Raw genomic sequence first — 27,528 nt, 5'->3', positions numbered from 1 at the left:
TCCCAGCCACAGGTAAGGCTGGGGCCCCAAGGCCTCGCCGACCCTGCTCCTGGAGCAAGGAGATCTGGGTACAGCCTCCCGGCACGAAGCGACCTGCTCAGTCTCATTTGCACAGAGGCCTGGCTAGAGGTGTCTGAGGCCCAGCCCGACCACCAGGGCCCGTGACTCAGGCACTGTGGGCACCTGGTGGGAGATGCGGGCAGAAATGCCCACGAGTGGATGTCGGGAGCCGCTGTGTTTGGACAGGTTCAAGCCTTGGACTAATGAGAGGGCACAATCCTCTCATGGCCACGTGCAAGTCCCAGCTTGGAGGGCAGAGCCCTCCCAGCACAACTATAGCCAACAGCTGTAGCTGTAAGCTTGAACCTATGGTCTGACACAAGGCCCCATGTGCCTGAGTGATGTGGGCTTGATAGAGTTCAGGTGCATGTAATTGAGTAGGATTGAAACCCACGAGAATGTTGTAAACATCTTGATCACGCCCTTACTTTGCCCCGTGGCATCTGCTATAAAATAAAGACATGGCTTGTGGGCGTCGTCGCTGTCTCTCAGAGAAGCAGCGTCCCACCGAGACCCAGCTTTCATTCTCTTGTCTGTCTTTTCTAAGCCTTTAGGCTGCCCCCACTCAGGGTCACCCTTGGCCATGCTGGCGCAGCACAAAGTGGATGCTAGAGTGTGGTCAGGCCACCAGGGGGAGCCAGCGAGACTCATCAGGCTCAGGCTCTGGGTGTGCGTCCCTCCAGGTGGGAATTTGGGGCTGGCCCTGGGGAGGGGCCGCAGGGCCGGGAGCCAGGCTGGCCCCTACTCACTTCCACAGCACCTCCAGCTGCAGCTTGATGGTGCCCAGCTCGGTGATGTCCACCACGACCACCTGCGGCCGGGTGGTGAAGAAGTCGGCGATGTCACACGTCACGGTGCCCACCGCCAGGGAGCTCAGGCCGCGCAGCTCTGTCACCTGGGGGTGAGGAGTTGTGGGTGGTGTCTGAGCGGAGCCACCGCAGGCCCCGGCCCTGCCCCTAGGCCCCACCCACCTTGATCTCCAAGTTCTCGTGCAGGGTGGGGATGAAGGCCTTCTCCTCCTCGTCCCAGGTCTGGCTGTCGTCAGACTCGATTCGGCCCTTCAGCTTCCAGCGCTGGCGGCCCAGGCGCATGAGCACCTGTGGGCGAGGGCCACGAAGGGGGGTGGGTCAGCTGCCCCGGGTGGATGCCCCCACTTGCCACCTGCATGGGGGCCCTCCCTGCCAGGTGGGCCCTGGGACCCCAAGGCCTGGCAGGAACCCGGAGGGTGGCCATACCTCATACTGGTCTCCTGGACAGAGGCGTGCGTAGCCCACCAAGCCTGGAACACAGAGATGGGCTGAGCTCTGTCCTCCTCTGCTCCTGCTCCGTGGGTCACAGCCCCTCCCCCGCCAGAGTCTGGGAATCAGACTCAGAGATGAGCCATCATGATGGACAGTGGACAGGCCTGGACCCTCACATCCAACTCAGAGAAGGGGTGGGACCTGCCTGAGGTCACATGTCACAGGAGTGCAAGCCCAGGGCTGGGCGAAGACCCCTGAATTCCGACCCACACCTCACCCTTGGCAGAAGTCCCAGGGCCCTCAAGATGCCTGACACCCACTCGAAGGGGCTGCTGCCCACCCCCTCAGCCCTGTTACCTTTCATCCTGACGTGGAACTCGCCCAAGTGGACTTCCAGGGCCCCCTCTATGAGCCACATGTCCTGCAAAGCCCCACAGGATGGCTCAGCACCTGCCCCGAGGCTGAGCCGGGGTGGGGGTGAGAGGATTGTGCTGGAGAGGGGCAGAGGGCAGGGCGGAGGGGCACACACAGACCCTGCCAGGCAGAGCGTCCTCAGTGCCCAGGGCACCCCCCTAATGCTGGGCCTGGCCCCCACTGCCCTCTGGCGCCCCTGCTGGCGGCCCACCTCGGTGCACTCCTGCAGGCTCCGGCCCAGCTCCTGCAGGCTCTCTCGGGAGGCACGGCTCGGGGGGCACCTGGAGAAGGCCTGCTGCATGTTGGAGGCACCGTCTCGCAGGCGGCACTGGATGCAGTAGCCCTCGTAGAGCTCGTCCACCTGCGGGGGCACAGGGCGGTGGGTGCTGCCCACGCTGAGGGGCAGGGCCCCAGACCTGCCAGTCACTCTCACCCTTTGGGAGAGGCTGCTCCTGAGCGAATGCCCCCACCCAGACCCGATGGTGGTCACACCCTGCACTTGCCCCTGGCTCCCATAGCTCCCACAGGGACAGGAACCACGTCTGTCTCATCCACTTGTATCCCAGCCCTCGGCAGCGGCTGGCGTGCGGTCAGCGCACAGTGGAAAGGAGTGGCCTGGACAGGTAGCTGCAGCCCTTCCCTCTCCCTGCCCAAGTTTGCAACAGTAAACAGGGAGGTAATATTCCGCCACCCACTGGGCTACTGGACGGGGAGGGGCGGGTGTAAACAAGATCATGGAAGAATTCATGGACGTCAGACCCTGCAGGACTCGCTGTGAGACCTTAGGCAATGCTTGTCCCTCTCTGAGCGTCCATCTCCCATCTCTATGGTGGGCGCATGGTCTCAGCCTCCCAGCCTCTCAGATTGAGCTCCAGGTCCTCCCAGGCCCAGCGCCTGCAGTTCCTGCTCCTCCTCGGCTTCTCCAGCCTCAGCACCCAGGGACCCCGCCCCGCTCGGAGGGGCCTCCTGGCTCCTGCTGTCTGCTGGAGGCCCAGCAAGAACAACCACCCAGCCCCACCCTGAATACGCGGCACCAGCTGACCTTGCTGATGTGGAATTCCATCTTCCGAATGTGCCTCTCCACAGAGCGCGTTTGCTTCTCCCAGGAAAAGAGAAGATGCTTTAAAAGTAGCCTGGACCCCCCGCCAGCTCTCGCCACCCTCCTTCAGGCCCTAACAAGGAGAACTGGGCTCCAAGCCAGGCCAGCCCCTCCCCACCCTCGAGGAAGGCTCATCGCTGGGCCTCAGTTTCCCCGTTTGTAAAATGGGGAGGACCCCAGGTGCTCCTCCTAGAGGATGACCATAGGACGGAATCGGGGGAGCAAGGACACTATGCTCACCCAGCCAGGCCTAGCCATAGCCACCTGTTCACATGCTGATGGAGGCAGGTTCACTCACCTTGTCAAGGTCGTAATAGAAAGCCTGTGGGGGAGCAAAGGGGGAGGGGAAGGTGTCAGGGCTCTGAATGCTCCCCCACGATCCATAAGGCTACATCCCGGGGGCGCCTGAGCTCAGAGGACAGAAAGCCAGCAGCCGCTCCACCCTCTGAGGCCCGTGGTCCAGGCGGAGGAAGAAGAGGGATTAGACTCCTGTGCTTCCGGTGAGGCAGTTCTAAGCCTGGCTCTGTTTCCCAGCTCTGTGTCCCAGGCAAGTTACTCAACCTCTCTGAGCCTCTATTTCCTCACATAAACGGGAAAGCCATAGCTACCCCTCGGCTTGCTAAGAGGAGTAAAAGACGTAGTAAGCACTCAACAAAGTGGGGACCGTGGCGATGTGACAGTTTAAGGGGTAACTTCAGCCATGATCAGAAGAATTGGGAGTGGGGAGAGGCAGCCGGCACCACCGGTTCAGGCCTTAGGAAATGGCAAACCCAGACGGGTCCATCCACGCCAGGGGCCGGGTGTCACCAATGAAAGGAATTTGTCACCGGGGTGGGCAAACCTCTGCATCCACGGGAGAGGGTGCGGTGGGTGCTGGGAAGGGCTGGGAACGGGTGGGATCTTGTTAATGCCTCCTTCCTGCATCTGCGTGGCCTGCCCGCCCCCAAGGGCAAGAGCTGACTGAGCGGCCATCTTTCCCTCCCCAGAGTGGCTGGCACACTCCCGACCCCAAGGTCCGGTGAGCTGGGGCTGGGATACAGAGGGGCCACTGTTGATGGAAAGGTTCGCCTCCCCCTCCTGTTTTCCAACTCCTGCTCTGCTCTGGCCTGTGCAGGAGGGAGGCTGGAAAGCAGCTGGCAGGTCGGAGGAGCCCACAGGCAGCGAGGCCTCTCGGCTTTTGTTTCTAATCCCATTAGGATAGAAGGGGGGGGAGAGAAATGGGGGTGGGGACTTCCCAAGACCAGAAAGAAAGAGCCTCCCGCTGGGAGGATGGCGGTCCTGAGGGGTGGAGCCTGACAGTGTGAGCTGGTGTAGTTCAGTGGTTAGAACATTGGCCTTTGAACCCAAGGGTTGGGTTCAATTCCAGATGCCAGTCAAGGGCATGTACCTAAGTTGCAGGTTTCTCGTCTCAGTTGGGGTGTGTGTGGGAAGCAACCAATTGATGTGGCTCTCTCACATCGATGTTTGTCTCTCTCCCTCCCTCCCTCTCCTTCCTTCCCTTCTACTCTCTCTAAAGTCAATGGAAAAAATATCCTCCAGTGAGAAATAAAATATCGGACAACCAGTGACATTTATAGTTCTAATAAGCAATGAATAACTTTTTAAAGTATAAGTATGTTCCAAAGATGCACAGGGCATACTTTGAAAAATTATTTGATGATTATCTAAAAATCCTATTTAACTGGGATACTATTTTTTTCTCTTGAGTGTGGGGTGTGTGTGTGTTTGTTTCTAAATCTGACTCTGCTAAGGGGGAAAATGGTAGCAAAAGCCCAGCGCAGATGAGTCTTGGGCTAGAAGGCCCCAGGGCAGCCTCTAGGCCACAGCCCTCAAGGTCGCTGAAAACAACAGAGGCGCAGGGCAGGAGGACAGCACCAGGGCCTGTGACAGACCCTCGATTCGATGCCCAGCCCAATTTCTTGGAATCACATAAGCCACCTGATTGCAGGGCGCCCAGATGGCCCCGGGCTGTAAGATAGGGCCTCCCAGAGGCACACCTCTCACACCCACCTGCCTTCGTTACTGCTAGAACCAAAGAGAGAACGCAGGTGGGGGCTCCGATGCGTGAACTCGGGCGCTTCCCACCAGCCCCTGGGGTTAAATTCATCCCAATGTAGAGCAAGTCCATTCCTTGGGGCTCTAAATTCCCGAGACTTGCACCCATGGTGCAGGCCAAGGGGTGAGGGAGGGCCCATCTTTGAAGCCCAGCCAAGGCTGCCCCCGTGGGAAGGCGGGGAGGGGTCTCACCAGCCGGGAATTCCTGTGGGTGTCCTTGTGGCGTCCTGACAGGTAATCCAGCTCGGCCTGCTGGACGCACAGGTGCTCCCTGCAAGGGAACAAGGGAAAGGAGTTGGAAAAGGAACAAGGAGAGAAAGAAAAACAGGCCAATGACTGGTGTCCCGCAGTGCAGGCAGCCACAGCTGCCATGTGGAACAGCTGTGGTTCTCTCAGCTGGCTCAGAGGGCAGAGGGCAGAGGGCAGAGCCGCCCCACCCACCCGGAAGCCTGGCCCCACCCGCTGGGCCCCCAGATCCCACACACAGTGGACCACGTGCCCGGCACTACGAAATAAGGAGAGCATCTCTGTTAATTCCCCAAACAACCCCACAAGCGGGTTCTGCTCTGGTTAAACCCATCTTAGAGATGGGCAAACTGACCCTCAGAGACTGCAGGTAACCCGGCGAGGGTCACACCGCAGGGAAAAGGCAGCACCCAGGTTGGGAATGAGGCATCTCTCTGGAGGACAGTATCTCCCCCCAGTCCCGGGGAGGTCAGCGAGAGCACGCCTCCCACTGACAAGGGCGGTCGCCCTGCTGTCTGCACGCCCAGGCCAAGCCCCAGAGCGGGGCCTGGGAACCCATTCTGGAAAGCACAGAGAAAGCCACGGGCTGGGAGGGATCATCTCATGTGTTTTCCGGTCAAAAGGTCTGGACAGGAAACCTAATGTTTGGCCTTCTGAGCTGGGGTGGGGCTCCATCATAGCGTCGCCCATGACACCACTATCTACAGGCACGGCTCACTCAGAGGCTGGGCTCCTCGGGAAAACGGGATCAATCCCGCCCAGACAATCTCACACGGGCAGTCCTGGGAACCACCAGAAGCTGCCCTGGGAGGCGAGCACCTTGGAGACAGGCGTCTCCCCGCACCCCCCCCCACCCCCTCCCCGCCCAGCACAAACCCAGCTCCCACTGCACCAGCACCGGTGCATCCTGGGAGGAGGGCAAAGGAGGCCTCCTGGGTGGCATTGCCCTGGAGGCCCACTCCCTGCTTCCTGGCCCTGGGATCCTGGAAACGTTGCTTCCCATCTAAACGAATAACCAGGAGCCCCCTCTGTGGCCTCTTACAGACAAGACCTGACCACGTTCCCCAGGGAGAGGCAGAGAGGAGCAAGCAGGCCAAAGGCCAAAGAGCCCACTGTGTAAAGGCCACAAACAGCCCGTCCTTACTTGAGGCCTCTCCTCAGGGCTTCGAAGATCTTCCTCACTTGCTGCGTCTTGGCGTCCGGGCAAACAGACCCCTTCCGCAGCGTGCCGTACATCTTGGAGGGTTTGGCAGGTAGGCGAGACCTCACCGAGTTCCTTTGGATGGACTTTCTGTGAGAAGAAATGCGGGGGAAGGGGGGGGGCGGGGGGTGCGTGTCAGAGCAGGAGTCTAGACACAGTCTTTCCCGGGGCAGGCACTTGGGGAACAGAGGCCAGAGCTGAGTCCCCTCCATTGCCACCAAGCTGCATGGTCTCAGGAAAAGACTCTCTGGGCCTAAGTGTCCTCATCTATAAAATAAGGTTTTGGATTTTAGGATTAAAAGAATACTACTAATAATAATAATAACCTGATAGGAGAAATTAACTTACAATGAGAAATACAACCAAGCAGCCCAAACTCCAGTGCTCTCTGTTCAGCATGCTTAGTCAATGCAGGCAAAGCTACGTTGAAGGCCAATTCATAGTCCTGTGGTGCACCCATGGGTGGGCACCTATTGGCTTTGCCTGCCCAGCATCCATCATCTCCCTCTGTGAATAGCACCTTGATTTTCCTTTGGGTAACCTCCCCAGCCCTGCTCTTATATATGTCGTTTGGAAGGAGGTGGCCTGACAAATCAATACACACATATGTGTATACACACATACACATGAACATGCATACATGGGCATTCGGAGACAAGCCCATGCCCTACGCCTGGGTTAGCCAATATATTCCTCTCCCCTGGCCCAGGGAGAGGCATGGGAACCAAGTCTGGCCAATGACTCTGTGGCAGAGCTGGGACCCAAACCCAAATGCATGCAGAGCCTCAGCCTGGGCTCTGACCCACACAGCTGGGGGTGGGACACAGGGTTCTCAGGGTCCTCAGAATCCCCAGGAGGACTGAGGCTCAGGTTGCTGACCGCCCTCACCCTCCCACCCCACCAGAGTTTCGGGTTTAAGTCTGGGCCTGAGGATTTGCATTTTCATGTGTTTCTGATGCTGCCAGCCGGTCCAGGGACCACACTTTGAGAAGCACAGTCTTAGGGTTTTCACTGTTTCTGCTTCACTCGGGAGACATCCTTGCTAGAAACCCAGCTCCATGTCTCCCTGGGAGCCTTCACTGTCTGCTGCATTTTTAAGTCTAAAATCAGGGGCTCAGGACTAGTTCATTCATTCAAACACTCACAGAGCAGGGCTTTCCCCCGGTGCGGTGCCAGGTCCCACCCTCAGGGCTCACAGTCCACGGGAGAGGGGGATGGAGGTCTGGAGAGCCAGGCGGGGGTGGGGGTGGGGGCAAGAGGAACACAGCTCAGGCTCCTTCACCAGGCCTACAAGAAGGGCCACTGGGCCACGCCATGCCCGGGTCCCTCAGAGACTCAGCAGGCGACCGGGCTGTATTTCCAGCCCAGCCAGATGCTGCACATTCCACGCACAGACGCAGACACCTGCTGTTGACTCAACAGAGAGCAGCTGTCCTGCCACCCTGCTGAGAGGGACCAAGCCCCAAGCCCCATGGTTTCCCTCCGGCTGCTTCTACACACCAACATGCCAGTGATACAGACCCCGGGCCCTGCTCTGCACGCTGAGACCTGGTCTCAGAGGATGCTACAGCAAGGAGGGGTCTGGAATCCCGCCCTGGACCCTCAGGGGCCTTGCCAAGCTGGTAGGACCCATGCCCCTGGCCAGCTGCTCATATTCAATCCCGGCCCCAGAGGTCACAGGTATTGAACGAGAGCTGCAGTTTCCCCATCTATCAAAGGGGGACAATAAGAGTTCTTGCCCCACCGAGTTATGAGGTAGCCATTCATTCAACAAATATTTAAATAGGCACCTATTGCGTACCAGGCACCACTTTAGGGGGTGGAGGTACAACAGTGACCAACACAGGCAAACCCCTTCCCCTGTGAGCTGCTGAGCCAGCTGGGGGACACAGTGGGAAGTGGTAACAAGGGCAGGCTCCAGAGACAGGCACCAGGGCCTTTATCCAGCCCCCCATCCCCCCACTTTCAAGCTGTGTGGCCTCGGGTAGGTTATTGAACCTCTCTGTGCCTCAGTTTTCTCAGCTATAAAATGGGAACCAGAGGAAGGGTTGCCATGAGAGTTGCATGAGTTAATAAGTGTAAGGGGCTTCAAGCAGTGCCCGGCAAGAAGTGCTATGTATGCGTCCAAGTTAACTAAGATCATTTTTAAAATCATGTGTCAGAGAGTGCTTAGTGCCAAGGGGAAGAATAAAGGCAGGAGAATGAGTTTAAGTGGGACAAGCCGGGAAGGCCCCTCCAATCAGGTGATGTTGGAGTGAGGTTCGTGCACAGAGCACTGGGCACAGAGCCTGTTACATTAGTGCTCATCCCTGTCCCTGCTGTGGCCGGTATCCATCTGTGACAAGTGACACTTCCCAAAGGCCAAGAAGGGGCTGTGCACCCTCCTCCCTCCCCTCCCTGAGGCCACATCACCCACCTCTTGGAACAGACCCTCCACAAAGTTGCCATCTCCAGGCCGTAGAGACGGGCAGGGCTGCGGCCTCCAGAGAGGCGGGTTCCGGACAGGCTAGGGTCCCCGCAGGCGGCAGGCAGCAGGTGGGCCAGCAGCTTTGAGGTGGGAGCCACGCTCACCTGCCAGCGCCCAGGGGCCCGCCGTCCCTGGCAGGTGTGCGCCCTCCGCCAGGCCCCCCTTCCATCTACCTGGAGGCCTCCTCACCCTGGCTGCTGTGGCTGTGCCTGGAAGCGCCCGCTCCCAGGGAAGCTCTGAGCCCAGGGCTCCGAGGGCTGGCCCAGCCGGGAAGGCGATGCGTGTGCAGCCTCCGGATGGCGAAATTGGGCTGCATGTCTGGCCGGTGTCACAACGGCTGGAGCAGGGAGCGCCCTCTGGGGCGGATGTTTCGCCAGCTCTGGGCGGACTCAGTAAATATTAAACAGCCCCTGGCAAGCCAGACAAGATTCCAGACGGGCACATGCAACACACTGCCCCAACCCTCACGTGAGGCCAGGGGCAGTCCTGCCCACTCTCGTGAGGAAATACTTTGTTGGAGGCCCTGGTGCGTGGCTGCTACAGAGGCAGGCTCTGCAGGCAGGCAGGGCCCAGCCGCACCTCAGTGTGACAACAGTGTCAGCCACCTTTTCTCCCAGGTCCAGCGGTGCCAGATGGGCGGGGATGATGCCAAACATGCGCTTGGTGCTCGCAAAGGTCAGACTGCTCTCGGGCTTCCCGTGTACTAGCCCGTTTCTCTGACACACTCTCTGAGGTCCCCAAAGTCTGTGGCTCCACACGCACAGGACAGTGTGAGCGCCTCCGCTGTCCTCTCTCCAGCTCCGCTCCTTGAAAATCACGGGCTACCGCTGAGCTATCCCAGCCACACGTCCCAGCCGTCCCAACGGAGGAATTCCCAGGTTGGTGAGGGCATTGCAGGGGCTCCTGGCTCAGGAGGTACCTGCCTGACAGCCTAGAGGGGAGACCTGGCTGCGGAGGGGGAGGGGTAAGAGCAGCCCTGCCTGTCAGTCAGGGCAGAATGGGACAGTGTCAGGGCCTGGCCTCCTCTTGTCCCCCCACCTTATTATATAAGGCTTCTTTATAGCAACCATTCACACCTTAGTGTAAAGTTCCCCCACCAGATTACTTCTTCAAGTGAACTCTTTGATTGTGGGGCTAAAAACCCTGTCCAGAGTCAAAGGGGTTTCAGGTGCCAGAGCAGGGGTGGGGGTGGGGGACACCTACCCACCCCATCTAAGTGGAGCCCTGCTTGCCTGCCCTGCGTCTAAGGTTCCTTTACCCGACCTGTGTCAGCGCTCAGGGCCTTGGCAATGTGGCTGTGTTTCAGCCGGTTGAATTACCTGGGAAATAAGGCCAGAGGTGAGGCCTGAAACCTGGTACAGGCTCTCCTGCCCCGGAGCCAAGGGTCCAGGCCCCTGGGAGCTGGACAGAGATAGGAAGTTAAAAATAGACACACTTCTTCCCTATCATCGTGGGCAGCTTTTTCCTCACCCAGGGACAGGGGGACTGCAGAGGCTGAGGCCAGATGGTGGCCACTCAGGGACCGCAGAGCTCACCGAGGCCAGGCATCCTCCAGAATTTCCCAAGGCAGACCCCCAGGAGGAAGAGTCCCCCAAGATAGTTACAGCCAGCAGGGCCCTCCTTCTTGGACTAGGATGCAGACTTGGCAGGACCTGCGTCTTACCCTTGCTGCTGACCGCTGAGCCCTAGTGTCCGGGGTTGGATCCCCTCTGTTCTCTCCCTCCCAGAGGGCTGACCCCAGGAACCCGGGAGGGGTCAGCAAGAGGCTGGCGTTGGCCTGGGGGAACAGTTCCGACGGATGCTGGAAGTCCCAGGGCCCCCACAGGTCTGATGGGAGGGGAGTTGCAGGCAGGACTGGCTACAGAATTTGTGAGGCCCAGGGCAAAGGAAAACGCACAGTCCTTTGTTCAACACAAGAATTTCTAGATCAGTGATGGCGAACCTTTTGAGATCGGCGTGTCAGCATTTTGAAAAACCCTAACTTAACTCTGGTGCCATGTCACATATAGAAATTTTTTGATATTTGCAACCATAGTAAAACAAAGATTTATATTTTTGATATTTATTTTATATATTTAAATGCCATTTAACAAAGAAAAATCAACCAAAAAAATGAGTTCGCGTGTCACCCCTGACACGCATGTCATAGGTTCGCCATCACTGTTCTAGATGGTGACAGCAGAGGGTTAAATCTATTCGAGGGGCCCTCAGCCAGTCTGCAGGCCCCTCCCGCTGTCCCCACAGTGCCTCTGGGTGATCACAGGAAGGCGACATCCGGGTGGACCAGCTCCGTGCCAGGGCACATAGCTTGGGAGGGTCGCACGGGCTGGAGGCCCCCTTGGCCGGGGGACCTGCACACTGTCCTTAGCAGCCCTGACTTCAGACCCTATGGTCTGGGGGACCCAGATGAAACCCAGGAAGAGGCAGCTCAGATATGGCTCATTCAGTCAAGAAACAGCATCATTCCTTGGTCAGTTTACACTTAGCCTTTTAGCAGCATTTATGGAGTGCCTACTGTATGCCTTCCTCACAGTGGCATCCACACTTGCTCCTCTCAGAGACTGGGGTCAGAGGCTCTGGGCATTCATCCCTCTGGGACTTTGACCAAATTTCTTCCCATTTTGGGCTTCGGCTTCAGCCCTTCCGTGGAGCCCTTCACACTGTGAATGTCCTCATGGTGACCCAGGAGGCTTGCAGGGTCCTCCTCCATCTGTCACCCACACACCAGCCACAAGCCTGTGTTCTGTCACTGAACACTCATTCCCACCCCAGGGCCTTTGCACTTGCTCTTCCCTCCACCTGACAGGCTTTCCCACCCCTCACCCCGTCCGCACGTGACCAGCTCTTTCTCTTCTCTCTGGCCTTCACTCAAACAGGGTGGGCCCTTCTCTGATGCTCTAATTCAGTGGTTCTCAACCTTGGCTGCACATTAGAATCACCTGGGAATCTTTTTAAAATCCTGATTTCTGGGCCTCATCCTCCAGAAATTCTGTTTCTTTGTGATGGGGTGGGGCCACAACATTAGTAACAAAGAAACAGAATTTCCAAAGGATGCGGCCCAGAAATCAGGATTTTAAAAAGATTCCCAGGTGATTCTAATGTGCAGCCAAGGTTGAGAACCACTGCTCTAATTTCTCCGCAGCCCTCGCCACAGCTGGGTCTCTCTCAGTGATTGTTGGCTTGTTGTTTGCTGCCCTGGGGGGAGGACGGGGCCTGGGTCTCTTCCCAGAGCCTGGGGAGGGGGCGCGCCAGAGTGGGTGCTCCATACATGTGTGTGGAATGAATTAGGGATTCCTAAGGGTGCTTCCAGCTGGGACACGCCAGGATTTCAACCCTGAGAGGAACTCCTTCCAGGCACAAGGCAAGTGAGCTGGGGGGCCTGACTGTGGGACCGGGCATCATGGGGCTCTAAGGTGCACCTGTGGGAGGGTGAGGGCCAGGCCTGGGGCTCAGGGGGGCCCCCAGGACATGGCATTGAAGCCAAGGCCCGAAGAGGAGAAGCAGGAGCCGGCCAGGTGACGGCTGGGAAGAGTGCCAGGTGCGGGCACAGCCTGTGCAGAGGCCGGAAGGGGGAGAGGTGATGTGGCCGCACGCAGAGCCCTGGGGCCTGGCCAGTGTGGGCTGATGGCCGTGGCCCCAGAAGCAGGAACGCACCTTCCTCCTGGGGTCACCTCCTGGAGAGACCAGGGCAGAGCCACCAAGGTCTCACTCCAGAGGGTCAGCGCCGCCCAGGCCCGTCTCCACAGAGGCTGCTCCTCTGCCTTTGAAAACTCCCCACGGCCCCTGCTGTGTGCACGTGTGCCCGCGTGTGCTGGCTGCTTGCCATGGGCCACCTCACTGTGCCCTCATGACAGCCGTGAGGAAGGGACATGAGGAAACCGAGACTCAGAGGTGAACTCACCTGCCCAGGTCACAGAGCCGGGGTGAGTGGCCCCATTTTCCATTTTTTTCAAACAGGAAGAACATTCCATCTTAACCCCACCCCCCAGGAGCCTCAGTTCCAAGCCCGAGTCAGTCTGGCTGCGTGACTTTGGTGAGCAGCTCCACCTCTCTGAGCCTCAGTTTCCTGCTCTGCCAAGTGGGCTGATAGGCTTCTCCCAACACCAAGACACACACACACACACACACACACACACACACACACCCCACTCTGTCCTGGGCTGCAGGCCTCTGGGCACTGGCAGCGGGAAGAGGATGTCCCTGCCCACCTGCCCAGCCCTGGACGAGCCCCACACCGGCAGAACTTACGCGATCCTGCGGCTCTGTGCGCTGCTGAAGCCCGCGAAGGAGGCGCTCCGGCCCACGACCCCCACGGCCGCCGCGTCCCCGGAGGACAGGAACCGCACCCTCACCGACATGGCTGTCACCTACAGGGAGAGGGCGGGAGCGTCAGCCTCGCACCACCACCCGGCGAGGCTGACCCAGGCTGGCACCCTCCACCGTGGCCTCCAAGGTCCTTCCAGCAGAGAGGGTGCTGTCCCAGCTCACAGATGAGAAAACCGAGGCTCGGTGAGGTTAGGGAACCTGCTTGGGAGCAACGGCAGGAGCGAGATTCAAACCCAGGTCTCTGTACTCTGCTCCGGTTCTTGGTGCCTGAGCAATGCCGTGTCCTCGTGCAGGGGGACACTGCAGCTCCTGGACCCAGCTCTTCTCCCCTCCCCTCTGCTACTCCTCTCTGCCAGTAACCCTCACCCCTCCACGAATCCTCACTGAGCACTGCTGCATGCCAGACACCGTGCTGAGACACGCACTGAGCAGACAGGCCGAGTTCTTGCCCTCCAGGGCTCCCAGTCCAGCAAGGAGGCCAACCAGCCACCAGACAGATACAGTAGGAGTCGATAGTGTGGGGTACCCCAGGGGGGCTTTGGCCCAGCCTTGAAAGAGGCGACCTAGAGCTGAGAAGGAAAGGCTGAGGAGGAGAAAAGGGAGGAGAAGGGAGGGAAGTGGAGGGGAGGGAAGGGCATCTGAGGCAGAGGGAACAGCATGGTAGAGGCCTGGAGGTGCAGATGACATGGTGCAATCCAGAAGTGACAAAAGTTCAGGGGATCGGGCATGGCTCCAGGTGAGGTCGAGAGGCCAGCAGAGTGCAGCTCACGGAGGACTCAGCCTTACAATTGGCGAGGGTACCTGAGAGCCATGGGAGGGTTTTAGGTTTTGGTTGTTGTTGTTTTTAAATATATTTTTATTTATTTCAGAGAGAAAGGGAGAGGGAGAGAGAGGAACATCAATGATGAGAGAATCATTGATCGGCTGCCTCCTGCATGCCCCCTACTGGGGACCAAGCCTGAAACCCGGGCATGTGCCCTGGACCGGAATCCAACCTGGGACCCTTCAGTCCACAGGCCGACGCTCTATCCACTGAGCCAAACCGGCGAGGGCCATGGGAGGGTTTTGAGTAGTGGGGGTGACAAAGCCCAGTTCCTGGCATCAAAGGCTTCAGGAAGCCCCCAATCCTCGGACCCAGGCTGCAACGAGGTCAGCCTCGAACCCTGGCTGTCTTCCCTTTTTTCCAAACCATCTCTAGATTGGAAACATCCACACATCCCTTGGGACCGTCGCCTGCTATCTTCCAGCAGGACGATCGGAAAGCTCTCCTCCGTATCTAACCTAAATCTCTGCTGCTACAGTTTCCTACCTGACTCCCCAGCCAGGGTGGGGCCAGCCCCACGATCCCAGGACCCCACTGCCCAGGCCAAACCTGTAAAGAATCCCACCCAACAACAAGGCCTGCTGGTGAGGGCCCTGCATTCCACATCCCCTCCACCCCCAACTGAGTGCAGTCTCGACACCTTCGCTCAGGCTGCGGCTCTGCCTGGGGTTATGTTCTCTTTCCAGCCACATCTGTCCAGCGTCCAGTCCACTTTTTGCTTGTCAGCCCCCACCAGGGGCTCCAGAGCCCTCATTCTAAACCCCCAGCAGATCTGTGCAGCCCCCCAAGCCTTCCCTCCTCCTATGCACCCCCACCCCACTGCCCCACGAGGGAGCATTGGAAACAGAAAAGCCAGACCTGGGCTCAAACCCCGGCTGTAACTGCCACTCACAGGCTCTGGGCCTCAGTGATCACATCTGTAGAATGGAAATTCAGAAAAGGACCTCGGGGCCAGTGAGCTAAGAACACACAATGCAAGAGGCACTCAGGAGCTGGCTGTCTCTGTGCCACTGATCTGACCAAGACCCCGCGCTGCACGTGAGCTGCTGTGTCAGAGAAGCCGGTGAGCGCCTTCCTCCCTCTGGGGGAAGGGTGGCATGTGCTAAGCACCCACTGTGTGGCAAGCCCGGTGCCAGGGACTGTCACCTGCTCCAAACCCATGAACAGCAGCACCGTGTGCAGATGGGGAGGTTGAGGCAATCTGGTAATGGAGGCATCATTTATTGAATGCTCGTTAATAAGCAGCCTGGCTAAATGCCTTATGCAAATTATCTTATTAAATCCACACAACCCCCTTAAGCCTAGGAGCCACTGCAAACCTAATTTGACAGATGAAGAAACTGAGGACAAAGATGGCCCAGGGACCCAGCCCGACAGCGGCAGAGCCAGGTTTAGAACCGGAGCGTACAGATGCCAGCGCCAGCACTTGTCCCTGTGCGTGCCAGGTGTCCCGCACTCTAGGAGCTGCCCCAGCCGCAGGGAGGTCCCCACAGCTCCCACCTGCCCTGTGCGGCTGCCGGTGGACCGGCTCAGAGTCCATTGTCACATTTCCGGGAATTCGGGTAGTTTGAAATCAGCCAGTGTAGGAACACTGACACCACAGAAATCAGCGAGTCTACAAATTAGGGCTTTTCCACTGCTGATTGTTAAACATTTATCAGGAACCCCATCCCACCACTCAGCACCTGCTCTGGGTGAACTCCCATCCCCCACCCCCTGGGCAAGGGAATGAGGAGGGGCAGGCAGGGGGGTGGCCGAGGTCAGTGGTGGGGACGTGAGCTGGGCAGCTTCACAGCACATCCTCATGGGACCAGGGGACCAGGGCTGAGAGGCGAGGCCGCTTCCCCACGGCGCCTGCTGCACAGCCCGGAGTGCCGGCGGTGGGAGAATAAAGATGAGGGTAAACAGTAAGCATTTCCCCTGTGTGCTGCACGCCACGGGCAGGCGAACGTTTTCTGCAAAGGGCCAGAGAGTAAATATTTTCGGCTTTGCGGGCTTTGTCACAAGGACTCAGCTCTACCGTTTTAGAGCAAACGCAGCCACAGACGACATGTAAATGATATGTAAAAGCTGTGTTCCAATAATACCTTACTTACAAAAGCAGCAGCGTCCGATAGCCGACCCTGGGTAGCCAGCAGTCTGCCTACTATCTGTGCTAAGGGCTTAACATCTCATTGAATTCTCTCCACACACTAGGAAGCAAGTGCTGTTATTATCCCCATTTTGCAAATAAAGAAACCAAGGCCAGAGAGGAGGGGAAATGACTCATCTGAGGTCACACAGGTAAGAAACCCCAAAGCTGGGATTTGAGCCTGGGCAAGGATGCCACAGCCTGGCCACTTTGTGCTGGGCTGCACTGGCTTCGGGGGCCAGGCTGAGGGGAGGCGAGGGCTCCAGAATGGAAGTAGGTTCCTGAAGGGGACTGAAGGGTGGCCTCATGCCCTACAGGCTCCGGGGGGCGGGGGGGGGGGGGGGGGTGTAGGAGCCAGGTCTCTGTGGGTCCCTTGGACCCCTGCCATCTCACCAGCTGGATGGAGGTCTGGAGATGGGATGCCCTGGCTGAGACCCCTGGAGTCTCAGGCACCCTGACCAGCCCCAGTGAAGGCTGGTCACCTTTGACCAGGGGTTATATTCCTGTTTAATCATTGACGGGGGCACTGACCACCCAGAACAGGGGCAAGACATGGGCATTGCCCACTGCCCACCAGAACAAAGGCTGGGCACTGGGAGACGCCCTCCACCTGCAGGCCCCCCTCCCCCAGCTGTGGCTGGCATTCACCCCGGATCATGGGCAGCCCTGGGCAGCGGGCACTCCTCAGGGCAGGAGAGACAAGCCAGAGGCCTCCCTGGCCCCCAGGAGAGGAGAGAGGTAACAGGAGTCATGCAGGTCCCAAACCTTCGGTGGCAGACAGGACTGCCTCTTCCCGTGTCCCTCGCTGCCTCTCTGGCCTGGCAGCCTGGGCAGCCCTGGCTGGCGATGCCACGGGGACGCAGCTGGTGGGCGCCGGGAAGACAGGCAGCTGGAGGGCTCCTCACAGCCAGCGGCTCCCCAGACACTGGGGACCGTCCTGGGCCTCTTCCCCAAGGTGTGGCTGAGGAGCCGGAGCCCACTCCACTAAATCTGTCCCCTCACTGCTGGCCAAAGCCGCCGCCCGCCCGCCAGAGGGAACCTGCAATTTCACCTCATTTGGAGGTGAGGCTTCTAAATTTAACGCAGGGCTCCCAGGGCTGGGCAGCGCTTATGCCTGAGCCCCTCACTTAGGGCTCTTTCATATCCGCTCAAATGCCAGCCACGGCTTCGTTTGCTTACAGAAGTTTCCAAAATAGCCCCTCTGGTTTAGCAAGAAAGGAAATGGCAAAATAGCCTGAGGAATGTGAGTGTAGACACGAGGCCTGGGCGTCCGGAGGCTCTGGGAACTAGACTGTCTTCGCCAGGGCGGTCCAGTTACAGCCCCTGTGACCTTCGGCCCTGCCTGGGAGGGGTTCATGTCCGGCGCCAACTCAGACCTGCAGGTGCCTGAAGGACCCGTCCCACGAGTGACCACACGAGGGCACAGGTCGGCCATCGTCCTGGACCTCACAGCACCTCTGGGCCCATTTCACAGGTGAGAACACTGGGCACAGCCACAAAGGGCCAGATGCAAGGGGAAGGTGGAATAGCCCGTGGCTCAGCCACAGGGGACATTTGTGTGGCCGTCAGGAATATGACTTTGAAGAGTAATGAGGCGAGAATGTTCAAAATAAGGCGTTGAGTGAAAAAGAGCGAGATGTCAACTATATACAACACAGACTGTTTTCATTTTGAAACAACCCCTTCCCAGTGTTCTGCAACGGACATGAATCCTCCAAATTAGAAAAAAAAAAAAAATGCTGATTTGAAGAAAACAGAGAGCTGTCTTTGCTCGCACAGGAATTAGGCCGAGACCTGACTGCGTGTCCTTTTGTCTAGAGACCACTGCTCTTCATGATGAGCCTGGGTCAGAGCAGCTCTCCTCTTCCAAACACACTGCTTAAGGTTCATAAGTATCGCCCTCACTCCCACCTAACTCTACCAGCGTTTTTGGTTTGTTTTTGTTTGGTTTTTATTTATTATTAGTAATTTGTTTTTATTGATTTCAGAGAGGAAGGGAGAGGGAGAGAGAGAGAGAGATACATCAATGATGAGAGATCTCCATTGGGGATGGAGCCTGCAACCCGGGCATGTGCCCTGATCAGGAATTGAACCATGACCTCCGGGTTCGTAGGTCAATGCTCAACCATTGAGCCACACCGGCCGGGCACTACAGGGGGTTTTCCAAGATAGAGATGGCTCATGATTTCTGTGAAATACCCAGAGGGCCTTTTAATTTAAGTGACCTCATTGCTGCTCTGATCACCACCTGGAAGAGACAGCTACTCTTTGGGGCAGGAGCATCCTGAGCGGCCATGGGGTGGGAGTGTGTGCAGGGACCTGGGATGGGATGGGGGGCAGGATGGGGCAGACAGAGCCTGGGTGGGAAAGAACACAGGTGGGGACCAAAGCTGAATCTCCTCCCAGAAGCCACCCCTCCCTGGTCTCTGTAGGACCAGGGATCACAATGGGGCTGGCAGGAGGGACCGAGCTGAAGTGAGGGTGACCGAGGGGGGGCAGTGCCGAGAGACCCCATGGAGGACAGGGTGAGGCCACCCACTGGTCACTGACCCAGGCCAGATGCCTCTGTTGGATGTCAAACACTGAAACCCGCAACAGCGCTGACGACAGTCCACACTTAGAGAGCACACGCCCTGTGCCAGCAGCCATGTGGCAGGGTCTCCGGCCTCCGCACCACAGACCCTGGGGCCGGACCACCCTTCGCTGCTGGGTTGTCTGCGTAGTTACCAGTGTCCCCACTGAACGGCAGGAGCTCTCCCCTCTCCAGCCGTGACAATAAGAATGTCTGCAGACGCTGCTGCGTGCCCCCTGGGGCAGAGGCGCCTCCAGTGGGCACCGCTGCGAAAGGCAGCTCTTCGAGTCCGCACTAAGCTCAATGGGTCATCATGGTGCATATCACGGAGCACCCTCATGGTGGAAAGGAGTAAGTAAGACTGAAGAGACCTTATTCGGTTGACTTCCGATATTGTGCGGGCTTCTTCCCCTCACATGGACAGGGTGTGGGAAGCTGAGGGACCCGGCAGCCTGGCATTCCAGCAGGGTCCTGGGCCTGCAGCTCCCACGGGGCCTCTGCCACCCCCCCCCCCCGCCCTGCACACACACACACACACACACACACACATGTGCACGCATGAACACACATGCACAGGAGATGGACAAGAGCCTGGGGGCCTGAGACTGGGCACTTGAACTTGGAGAGGAGGCTGGACTCCTCCTTGGGGTCTGTTTGCTGTGACATGAGTGCTGGCGAGACCTGCCTCCCGTGTAACCCCCACCTGCAGCCTCGACGAGGGACCAAGGACTACTACCCTTCTTCACCCAGACAACCCGACCGTGGACGGGCACACACTGGGTGGGCAGCGCAACACAGGCAGGGTGAGGGCTCAACCCCAGGTGGGCTGCCCCGAGCCACCTCGGCCAGCCACACTGCACTGGACACACACCCAAATTCTCCAGAATATCGGGGAACAGAGCCTCCCCGACAGCAGGACACCAGAGCCTCTCTACACATCAGCCAGAAGCACGGGGTAGCATCCATTCCCTGCTGTTGTCTTTGGAAGAGCTGTCACTTCCTCCCCCCGCCAGGGGCCCCATGCAAACGGCCCATGAAAATGCTTGGATTGCTTTTAAACTCAAACACAAAACAGGAACCTTTAGGTCAAAGAGAATGTTTATTATATAATATTGGCTATATCCTTACTTATGTATTAATTAGAGGCCTGGTACACAACATTCGTGAACTGGGCAGCAGGGGCGGGGGGGGAGGGTCCCTCAGCCCAGCCTGCGCCCTCTCATAGTCCAGGACCCCTTGCTCCTTAGCCCTCGCCCCCCCACCTGCTCGCTGCTCCTTAGTGCTGGCACGGAGGTGGGAGAGGCTCCCACCACCGCCCTGCGCTCGCCTGCCATGAGCCTGGCTTCTGGCTGAGCAGCACTCCCCCTGTGGGAGCGCACTGACCACCAGGGGGCAGCTCCTGCATTAAGCATCTGCCCCCTGGTGGTCAGTGCGCATCATAGCAACCGATCGTTCTGGTCGTTCTGCTGTAACAGTCGCTTAGGCTGCTATTATATAGATAACATGTATTTCATTATATATGTACATCTTTATACCAATTCAGTCATAATAGACATTATTTAATCTTTTTTATGATGCATCCCAGGAGGCCAAGGTGCTCGGGGGCCCATGGATGTCACCACGGTGCTGCCCGCGCCCGCTCCTAGCCCCCCTCCAATCCGTCTGCTCTTCCCCTCCCGCCCACAGGTGCCTTCTCCTGCTCCTTCCCGCCCAAGTTTTCTTTTGCAGATCAGAGACTTTCTCCCCCTTCCCTCAGTTTATCTCCCTCGCTCCCTACTCCCAACTCCACCTGGTCTAGCAGAGACAAGCTGCTGAGAGTCAGGCCGGACCCTCACCAGCTACTTTGTTCCCTCCAGGCCCTTAGGACTGAGGAGTTCAAGTCCAGGCAGCCAGGCTGTCGGCCCAACCTCTCAACCACAGGCCTACGGTCTCAGCTGACAGGTCAGTAAAATGGGCCAGACCCGTAGACAGGAATCATGGTGGTGACATTATGAGAGTATAGCCCCACCCCCCATCTGGTGAGGGTGACCAAGGAGGGCAGTGTCGAGAGACCCCTTGGGAGGACAGGGTGAGGCCAGGTCTGGAGGGGGGGTGCTCCCCGGATCAGGGAGGGCTCCGCTCCTTAAGGAGTCCTGGCTCAGCTCTCCCATCAGCCTGCCCTCTAGTCCCCTCCCCACCTTCACTCTGACCCCTACTCAGTGGGGTGGCCTCACGTGCACTTCCCTGGTTCCCGAGAGCCACCTGTCACTGTCTTTAGAATCTCTTCTGGGATTTGCCAGTCTATGTAGGCCCTTGTCCGGTCAGCTAGACGTTTTACTGATTAGAAGGAGCTGTCCATAGTCCAGAATGGCCATCCTCTCCCGCTGTTCTCACAGCCCCTCACTCACCTTTTAACTCATTCTTAATGAGGCCAGTGTGTGTGTGTGTGTGTGTGAGAGAGAGAGAGAGAGAGAGAGAGAGAGCGAGGCTCCCAATATGTAGTGCCCTGGTATGTCTTCGAGTGTGGAGCCTGCCCTGCCTCTGCGATGACATGTCTAATCTGCTGACACTGAAGCCTCGCCCCTGGCCTGGCTGTAAAGCCCTTCAGAGCATCTCTCCTCCCTGGAGCTCAGTCAAGAGACTTCACTGTCTGCCCTGCTTCTCAGAAACACCCTGATCTGCCTCCCCGCTCCCCCACCCCCGCCGGAAACCAGAGCGAGCTTTAAAAGATGTCCATCAGCTACCTCACACCCCAGCCCAGGCTCGGGGCTTCTGCACGCTTAGAATTACCACCTCAGCCCCGCACCACACCCAGACCGCCCTGAAGGAGATGCCGCCTCCAGGAAGGCCCCCAGGGACAGCCGAGAGCTCCTACCCACTGCCCAGGAGGGCAGATGCACCCCATTGTGCCCCCTTCCCACCCCTCAAAAATGAGTCACCACCGGGTCTTGTCACAATAAGAGTAGATGTGGGGTGGAGCTGGGTGGGAGTTCTCACAATCACCCTCTTTCCGCCCACCCCCACCAGCCTGCGAGGCAGGAAGAGGTGTCAGCACCCCACCCCACCCCTTTGATAGCTGAAGGTCTGTGGCTGAGAGAGGGGAAGCGGTGTTTCCACCCTCACACAGCCAGGTAGAGGTGGGGGCAGCAGGGAAATCTTGGCATTCAGACGTACTTGGAGCCCTTTCATGGTGACAGGTGAGGGGTGGGGTGAGCAGGGACCACACTGGAGGAGCCTGTACGTGGGTGAGGGGCTAGGGCTGTAACTGGGAAGCCCAGTGGGTATTAGGAGTTGCTCTCCATCCCGACCACACCCCATGGGTTGGCGCCTAGCCTATACCCTGAGTCTCATGAGGATCCATAGCCCACTGAGTCAAACTCCTGGAATGCCCGAGGCTCCCCAATAGCAGGCCCCGGAGGCCTGCACGGACACGTGATCCGTGCAGAGGGGGCTGTTTGTAATAGAGGCTGCTAGCACGGGAAATGGCCAAGGGTTCAACGAGAGATGAGCCATCTGGTCGTCCCGAGGTAAACAATTTACAAGAGACAAGTCAAGCCAGCCTGCTGTTCTGGTTTTTCTTTCGACAGTGGGATGTGCAGTTTCTCTTTCCTCAGGGTGCAGGGTGGAGAGAGAGAGAGAGAGAAAGAGAGGGAGAGAGAGAGAGAGAGAGAGAGAGAGAGAGAGAGAGAGAGGCTGTCCCAGGCACCCTGGCCCCAGCTCAAGCGCCTCCCTGGGGCAGGAAAAGTCAGATTTTTTTCACACTTCTTTATGCCAGATGGTTAACCCACATTGTAAGGAGAGTAGATTTTCTCCCAAAGGAACAAACTTATTTTCTAGAATCCAAAACCTTGAATTACTAGAATCTTCAGCCTTAAATCCATTTCCTATGGGAAGAAGACCCCCTGCTGGTCTCCCCAGGTATTGCAGCCCTGCTCGAGACCAGCCTCTGTAAATGCCCACAAAAGCCTTAGAGGGGCTCCGTGCTCATCCTGGGGAGGGCAGCCGGTGGAGTCCCGAGCACGCAGGAGGGACATCTACGTGGCTTAACAGCCTGAAATAAACAGCTGGTGCTGGAATCGTCATCCTGGAGTTTCCAAAAGTGTTGCAAAATATCCAGGCTGCCTCGGAGTTTGTGTACTACAAGCTGTTTATCAATTAATTCCCTCTTTGCCAAACATTCTTCCTTGGGTCTATAGGGAGATGATTTTGGTGGGAATGCATCTCCAGTTTTGGAATGAAAATCGCCAATTTTGTAATGAAAGCCTCACATTTTGCAATGAAAATTTTGTAATGAATGAGGGCTCGGTTTATAGAGGCTCACGTTACAGAAAACGTGTCCGGAACAGGTAGTTCCCACAGGGACGAGGACAAGGATTGTACTAAATTCTGCGCTCATTTAATAAGAAACAGTGACACCTGGGGACTAGGATCTGGGGACGCTGCAGTGACCTGTGAGATACACATCCACAGAGTCACAGAGAGGTGATGAGTCTACGTCTGGGCCGGGGGGGGGGGGGGGGGGGGGTCAAAAAATCCAAGTTCAAGTCTAGCCTTTACCTCTTTCTAACTACTTGACTTGAAGAAGTCCTCTGAGCCTCAGTTTCCTTATTATAAAATGGAAGCCACTGAAATTACCTTATTTTACAGTTTTTGAGGACATGCATTCTTCTTCTCACTAAAAGGAAGAACCAAACTATAATTGTCAGCTTTTTTACTGCTTTGTGCTGCTAAGGTTAGGAATGTGAGGCAGTATATTAATTTTCTGTGGCTGCTGTAACTAAGACCATACAGTGGATGGCTTAAAACAACAGAGCTGTATAGCCTCACAGTTCTGGAGAGCAGAAGGCCATGTTCCCTCTAAAGGCTCGAGGAAAGCGTCGTTCCTCACCTCTCCCAGCTTCTGGTGGTGGCCATCACTCTTGGCTCATGGCTGCATCGTTCCAACCTCGGCCGCTGTGGTTACATGGCATCTCCCTGCGTGCCTCTGTCTGCACGGGCGTTTCCCTCTTGTTATAAGCTCACCCTAAAGACCTCATCTTACCCTGGTTATATCTGCAAACGTAACCCTGTCTGCAAATAAGGTCACATTCACAGGCACAAGGTGTAGGACTTCAACATATGTTTTGGGAGATACCATTCAACCCATAACAGGTAGAAAACACTTGGTTTAGCCCAGCAGTTTAGTGAGATTTTGGATGCGCCAAAGTGGGCCTCAAGCATTGATGGGTAGGGGAAGAGATGCTAGACTGACCCGAATAAGAAAACCCAGGTGTGTGTGTGTGTGTGTGTGTGTGTGTGTGTGAGAGATGACTGACAGCTGGAGAAGGGGAAGGCTTTGGGGGAGGTGGGGGTACAGCACATAAAATTCTCCGGGCAAAGGATAGGGATTCTAGAATTTATTTCCAAGTATGCTCCCCCTGGGTTCCCAGGACCCCAAATTCTGTGGACTTTCTTCCTGATGGCACCCCATTTTCCTTTTGAGGGTTTGGTTCTTGCCCACGGCTGTCGGTGTGATGGGACTGGCCCAGAGCCCCGTGGGCCCCTCACCAAAGAGAGGCACCAGACCCATGCCAGGCTAAGCAGGCACAGCCTCCCTGCAAAGGCAGGACACAGACCGCGCTGGCTTATCCTGTCTGCTGTGAGCTCCCCTTGGGCTCCTGAGCCCCTGGTCCAGGCCCATTGGCAGGCCTGGTTCTCTGGATCCATCGGTGGCCAGATCTTTTACACCAGCTCCCAACCGATATCTCCAAAGTCAGCTGTTCCGGAAGCCTTGTGTCAGCAATGCTTTGGGAAGAACAAAAGAACTGGAGCAGTGGACAGATGGGATGAAAGGGAAAAGATAAAAAATTAACATATCGGCACAAAGGTGACTAGAAGAAACGTTAAGCCCCTAGAGAGCATCCTGGGGGGATTGTGCAGAGCGCAGGGAGGAGGCGGTCCTGGGTTTCTGGCTGAGGTCTCTGCCTGGTTTAAATATTAAAGGGAGGGGTATCCCGCCAGAAGCCCAGAAGATGGGGGTGCCTTGGGGCTGACGCTTGGGCATCCATGTCACGTTCCAAGTAGAAAGCCTGGCACACAGAGACCAGGACAGGGGGACCGCTACCGGACATACTGCCCTCCGGAGAGTGTGGTCCCCCGCTTTGGGCTGGGACATCTCAGCCTGGGCAGATGCTTCCCCCGCTGGGGGCTGGGCCACCGCCAAGCTGAGCTCCTGCACGTAGCTGCTTGGACTCAGTGCCCCTCGGGCTTTATTGGTTTTCCTGCTTGATGAGGTGAGTTCGCCCAGCCCCGTGGCGATCCCTGTAACAGCCTGGAGCTTCATGACCCAATGTGCTGAGTTTACCGGGAAGCCCTCCCTGAGGGCTGGGCTGGCTGGAAACAGATGCTTTCCCCTTCCTGAGGCAGTAATGAGGTTCTAATGGGAGGCAGGGGCGCTGTGGGCGCCAAGAGCTCTGAGCTGGGGGTCAGAAGATCTGGACTCCCGCCCCCGCTGGCTCACTAGCACTCGCCTCTCCCTCACCGGTAACATGGGGATAAAACGTGCATCTCACAGCATCGCTGCTGGGCTACCAAGAGACGTGGAATCGCCCTGAACGCCACAACGCTCTAGCTAGTGAGAGAAAGGACCGGCCTAACTGTAGCTGTCACTCTCACTACCATTAGAACCTGACTTCCTGTGGCAGGCAGAGCATTAAGCCCCCAGTGACTCTGACCTGGAACAATCCTCTCCTGTTCGAGTGTGGGTGGAAGCTGTGAATATAATGAGATATGACTCCTCCGATTAGGCTCCTCCAGGAAAAAGAGGTTTAAAGCATGAGAGGGATTCGGTGTGAGGGAGGTTCTTTATTTCTGGCTTTGAAGACGAGAGGCCATGTGGTAAGGGAAGCTGGAAGCCTCCAGAAGCTGAAAGTGGCCCCGGCTGACCGCTAGCAAGGACCTACAGCCACGTGGAACTGAGTGACGCCAACAAGAATGATCTTGGACGTGGATTTGACCCTCCAGACAAGAACTCATCCTGACCAGTACCTGGAATTTCAGCTTTGTGACACCCTGAGCAGAACCCCCGGCCTCGTCACACCAGGACACTGCCCTGCAGAGCTGGGAGCTCCTCCGTAGGGACTGTGTGAAGTTGCTAGGTTAGAGGCAATTTCTTACATGGCAACAGAAAACCAATACCCACTCTATAAAGGAAACCTTAACGTGGAAGGCTCCTGCAGGGAGGCTCCTGCCCTCCCATTGTATCCTAGTGGTTAGAGACAAGGTTCAAATCCTGACTGTACTGCTCGCCACACTATCTCCCTCACCTCTCAGAGTCTCAGTTTCCTCATCTGTGAAATGGGCATGGAAAGTAGAGCACATCGTAAGGGCATGTCGTAAATGCTCAAGAAACATGAGCCCTGCCCCACGCACCAAGAACATGGGAATGAGCTCTGACCTGGGAGTTTACAGGCCACTTGGGGACTCAGGACCCCAAAAAGAAAGCCCCAACTTTGAAGGAAATAGGTGGCATGTGCATAACATTCTTAGTGGGCATAGCAGAGTGAAGACCAGGCCCCAGAGCTCATAGCTCCCCCTTGGAATCTGGCTCAGGCCTGGGTGTAGACCCTTCCTCAAGATCCCTCTGCACTGACTTATATGAGGAGGAAATTATTTTTTTTTAGGATTCTGCTGCTAAGCCTCTGTCTCAAGCCTGAGCTCAAGGCCTTGCCCTTGTGAGCATGAGGAGAAATGGGAAGCCTTGGACACTGCTGGTGGAAATGTAAAAAGGTGCAGCTGCTTTGGGAGGTAGTTGTCAGTGCCTCAAATGTAAGCATAAAGTTACAATCCGACCCAGCAATTCCGCTCCTTGGTACACACCCAAGAGAAATGAACATATGTCCAATAAAGCCTGTACACAAATGCTCTGGGCAGCATTATTCATAACTACCAAGAAGTAAAAAGTACCCACATGTCATCAGCTGATGAATGGATAAACAGAATGTGGTATATCCATACAATGGGATATGTTATCCGGCCATATAAAGGAATGAAGTATGGATAGATGTCACAACATGGGTGAATCTTGAAAACATGATGCTGAGTGGAAAAAGCCAAAGATAAAATTATTCCATTTATATGAAAGTCCAGAAGAGGCAAATCCTTAAAGACAGGAAGTAGATTAGAGGTTGCCAGGGTCTGGGAAGAGAGAGAATGGGAGTGGCTGCCAATGGTACGGCGTTTCTTTTGGGTGAGATGAAATGTTCTGGGATTATATGGTGGTGATGGCTGCTCAGCTTGGTGAACATGCTAAAAACCACTGAACTGAACACTTTAAAAAGCGAATTTTATGGTATGTGAGTTATATCTCAATGTTTAAAAATCAATTTTTTAAAAAGTTCTGTTACCAGCTGCAGGGCCTTGCACGGGTGACTGGGCCTGAACCCCCAACTCCTCACCCTGAGAACAGGACCCGAACCACAGTGCTACCCGTGGGTCTGCTGAGGTCACATAAGCAAATGCAAGAAAGCCGTGCTCGATAATTGGAGTTTTAGGATCCATGCTAGGATTAGTCCCTGGAAGAGTAGAAGGTCGGGGAGGCCTCTCTGGGTCTGCCTCCTCCAGCAGCTCTGCTCCCCTCTCCTGGAATGCCCCGCGGGACCTTCCCTGGAAGGTCAGAACCCACCCTGCCTTCAAGCGCCCCAATAGCTCCTCCTCTGGGCAGCTTTCCTATTCCCAGCAGAGCCCGAGGGCATGCTGTCCCCTCCAGAGGCCCTGGCGAGAGGCGCTGACCGCAGCCTGAGTCACCATGAGTGCCCGCATCTCCGGAGCCAGGTCCTCTCTGAGCAACGTGACGAGAAGGGTCGTGACTTATGCTGGTGTGCCCCAGATTTCATTCCTTTATCACCTCCACAGTTGTCCCCGTAATTCGCGTACC

General features: G+C 56.8%; 1 protein-coding gene across 3 annotated transcripts in view; it reads right to left on the bottom strand.

Annotated features, from left to right (window-relative positions):
• RIPOR3 (RIPOR family member 3) overlaps positions 1-27,528 on the bottom strand; it is a 65,395-nt gene that overhangs the window by 12,133 nt on the left and 25,734 nt on the right. For 2 of the 3 annotated variants that reach the window (XM_070419766.1, XM_070419768.1), the window contains exons 2-11: positions 13,032-13,150; positions 6,260-6,406; positions 5,062-5,140; positions 3,113-3,136; positions 2,758-2,811; positions 1,927-2,076; positions 1,659-1,722; positions 1,296-1,339; positions 1,032-1,157; positions 810-955 (exon numbers count right to left, since the gene is read on the bottom strand). In XM_070419766.1, coding sequence (XP_070275867.1) covers positions 810-955; positions 1,032-1,157; positions 1,296-1,339; positions 1,659-1,722; positions 1,927-2,076; positions 2,758-2,811; positions 3,113-3,136; positions 5,062-5,140; positions 6,260-6,406; positions 13,032-13,141 — 944 coding nt within the window. In that variant the 5' untranslated portion in view covers positions 13,142-13,150. The remainder of the gene's footprint in view (positions 1-809; positions 956-1,031; positions 1,158-1,295; positions 1,340-1,658; positions 1,723-1,926; positions 2,077-2,757; positions 2,812-3,112; positions 3,137-5,061; positions 5,141-6,259; positions 6,407-13,031; positions 13,151-27,528) is intronic. The other variant, XM_070419767.1, reaches the window with a different exon arrangement.

This window comes from Myotis yumanensis, unplaced genomic scaffold, assembly GCF_028538775.1.
Source record: "Myotis yumanensis isolate MYYU_CA2020_CCGP unplaced genomic scaffold, mMyoYum1.0.hap1 SCAF_7, whole genome shotgun sequence".
In the NCBI taxonomy this organism is placed as follows: Eukaryota; Metazoa; Chordata; class Mammalia; order Chiroptera; family Vespertilionidae; genus Myotis; species Myotis yumanensis.
This window is presented reverse-complemented; position numbering and strand designations above follow the sequence as displayed.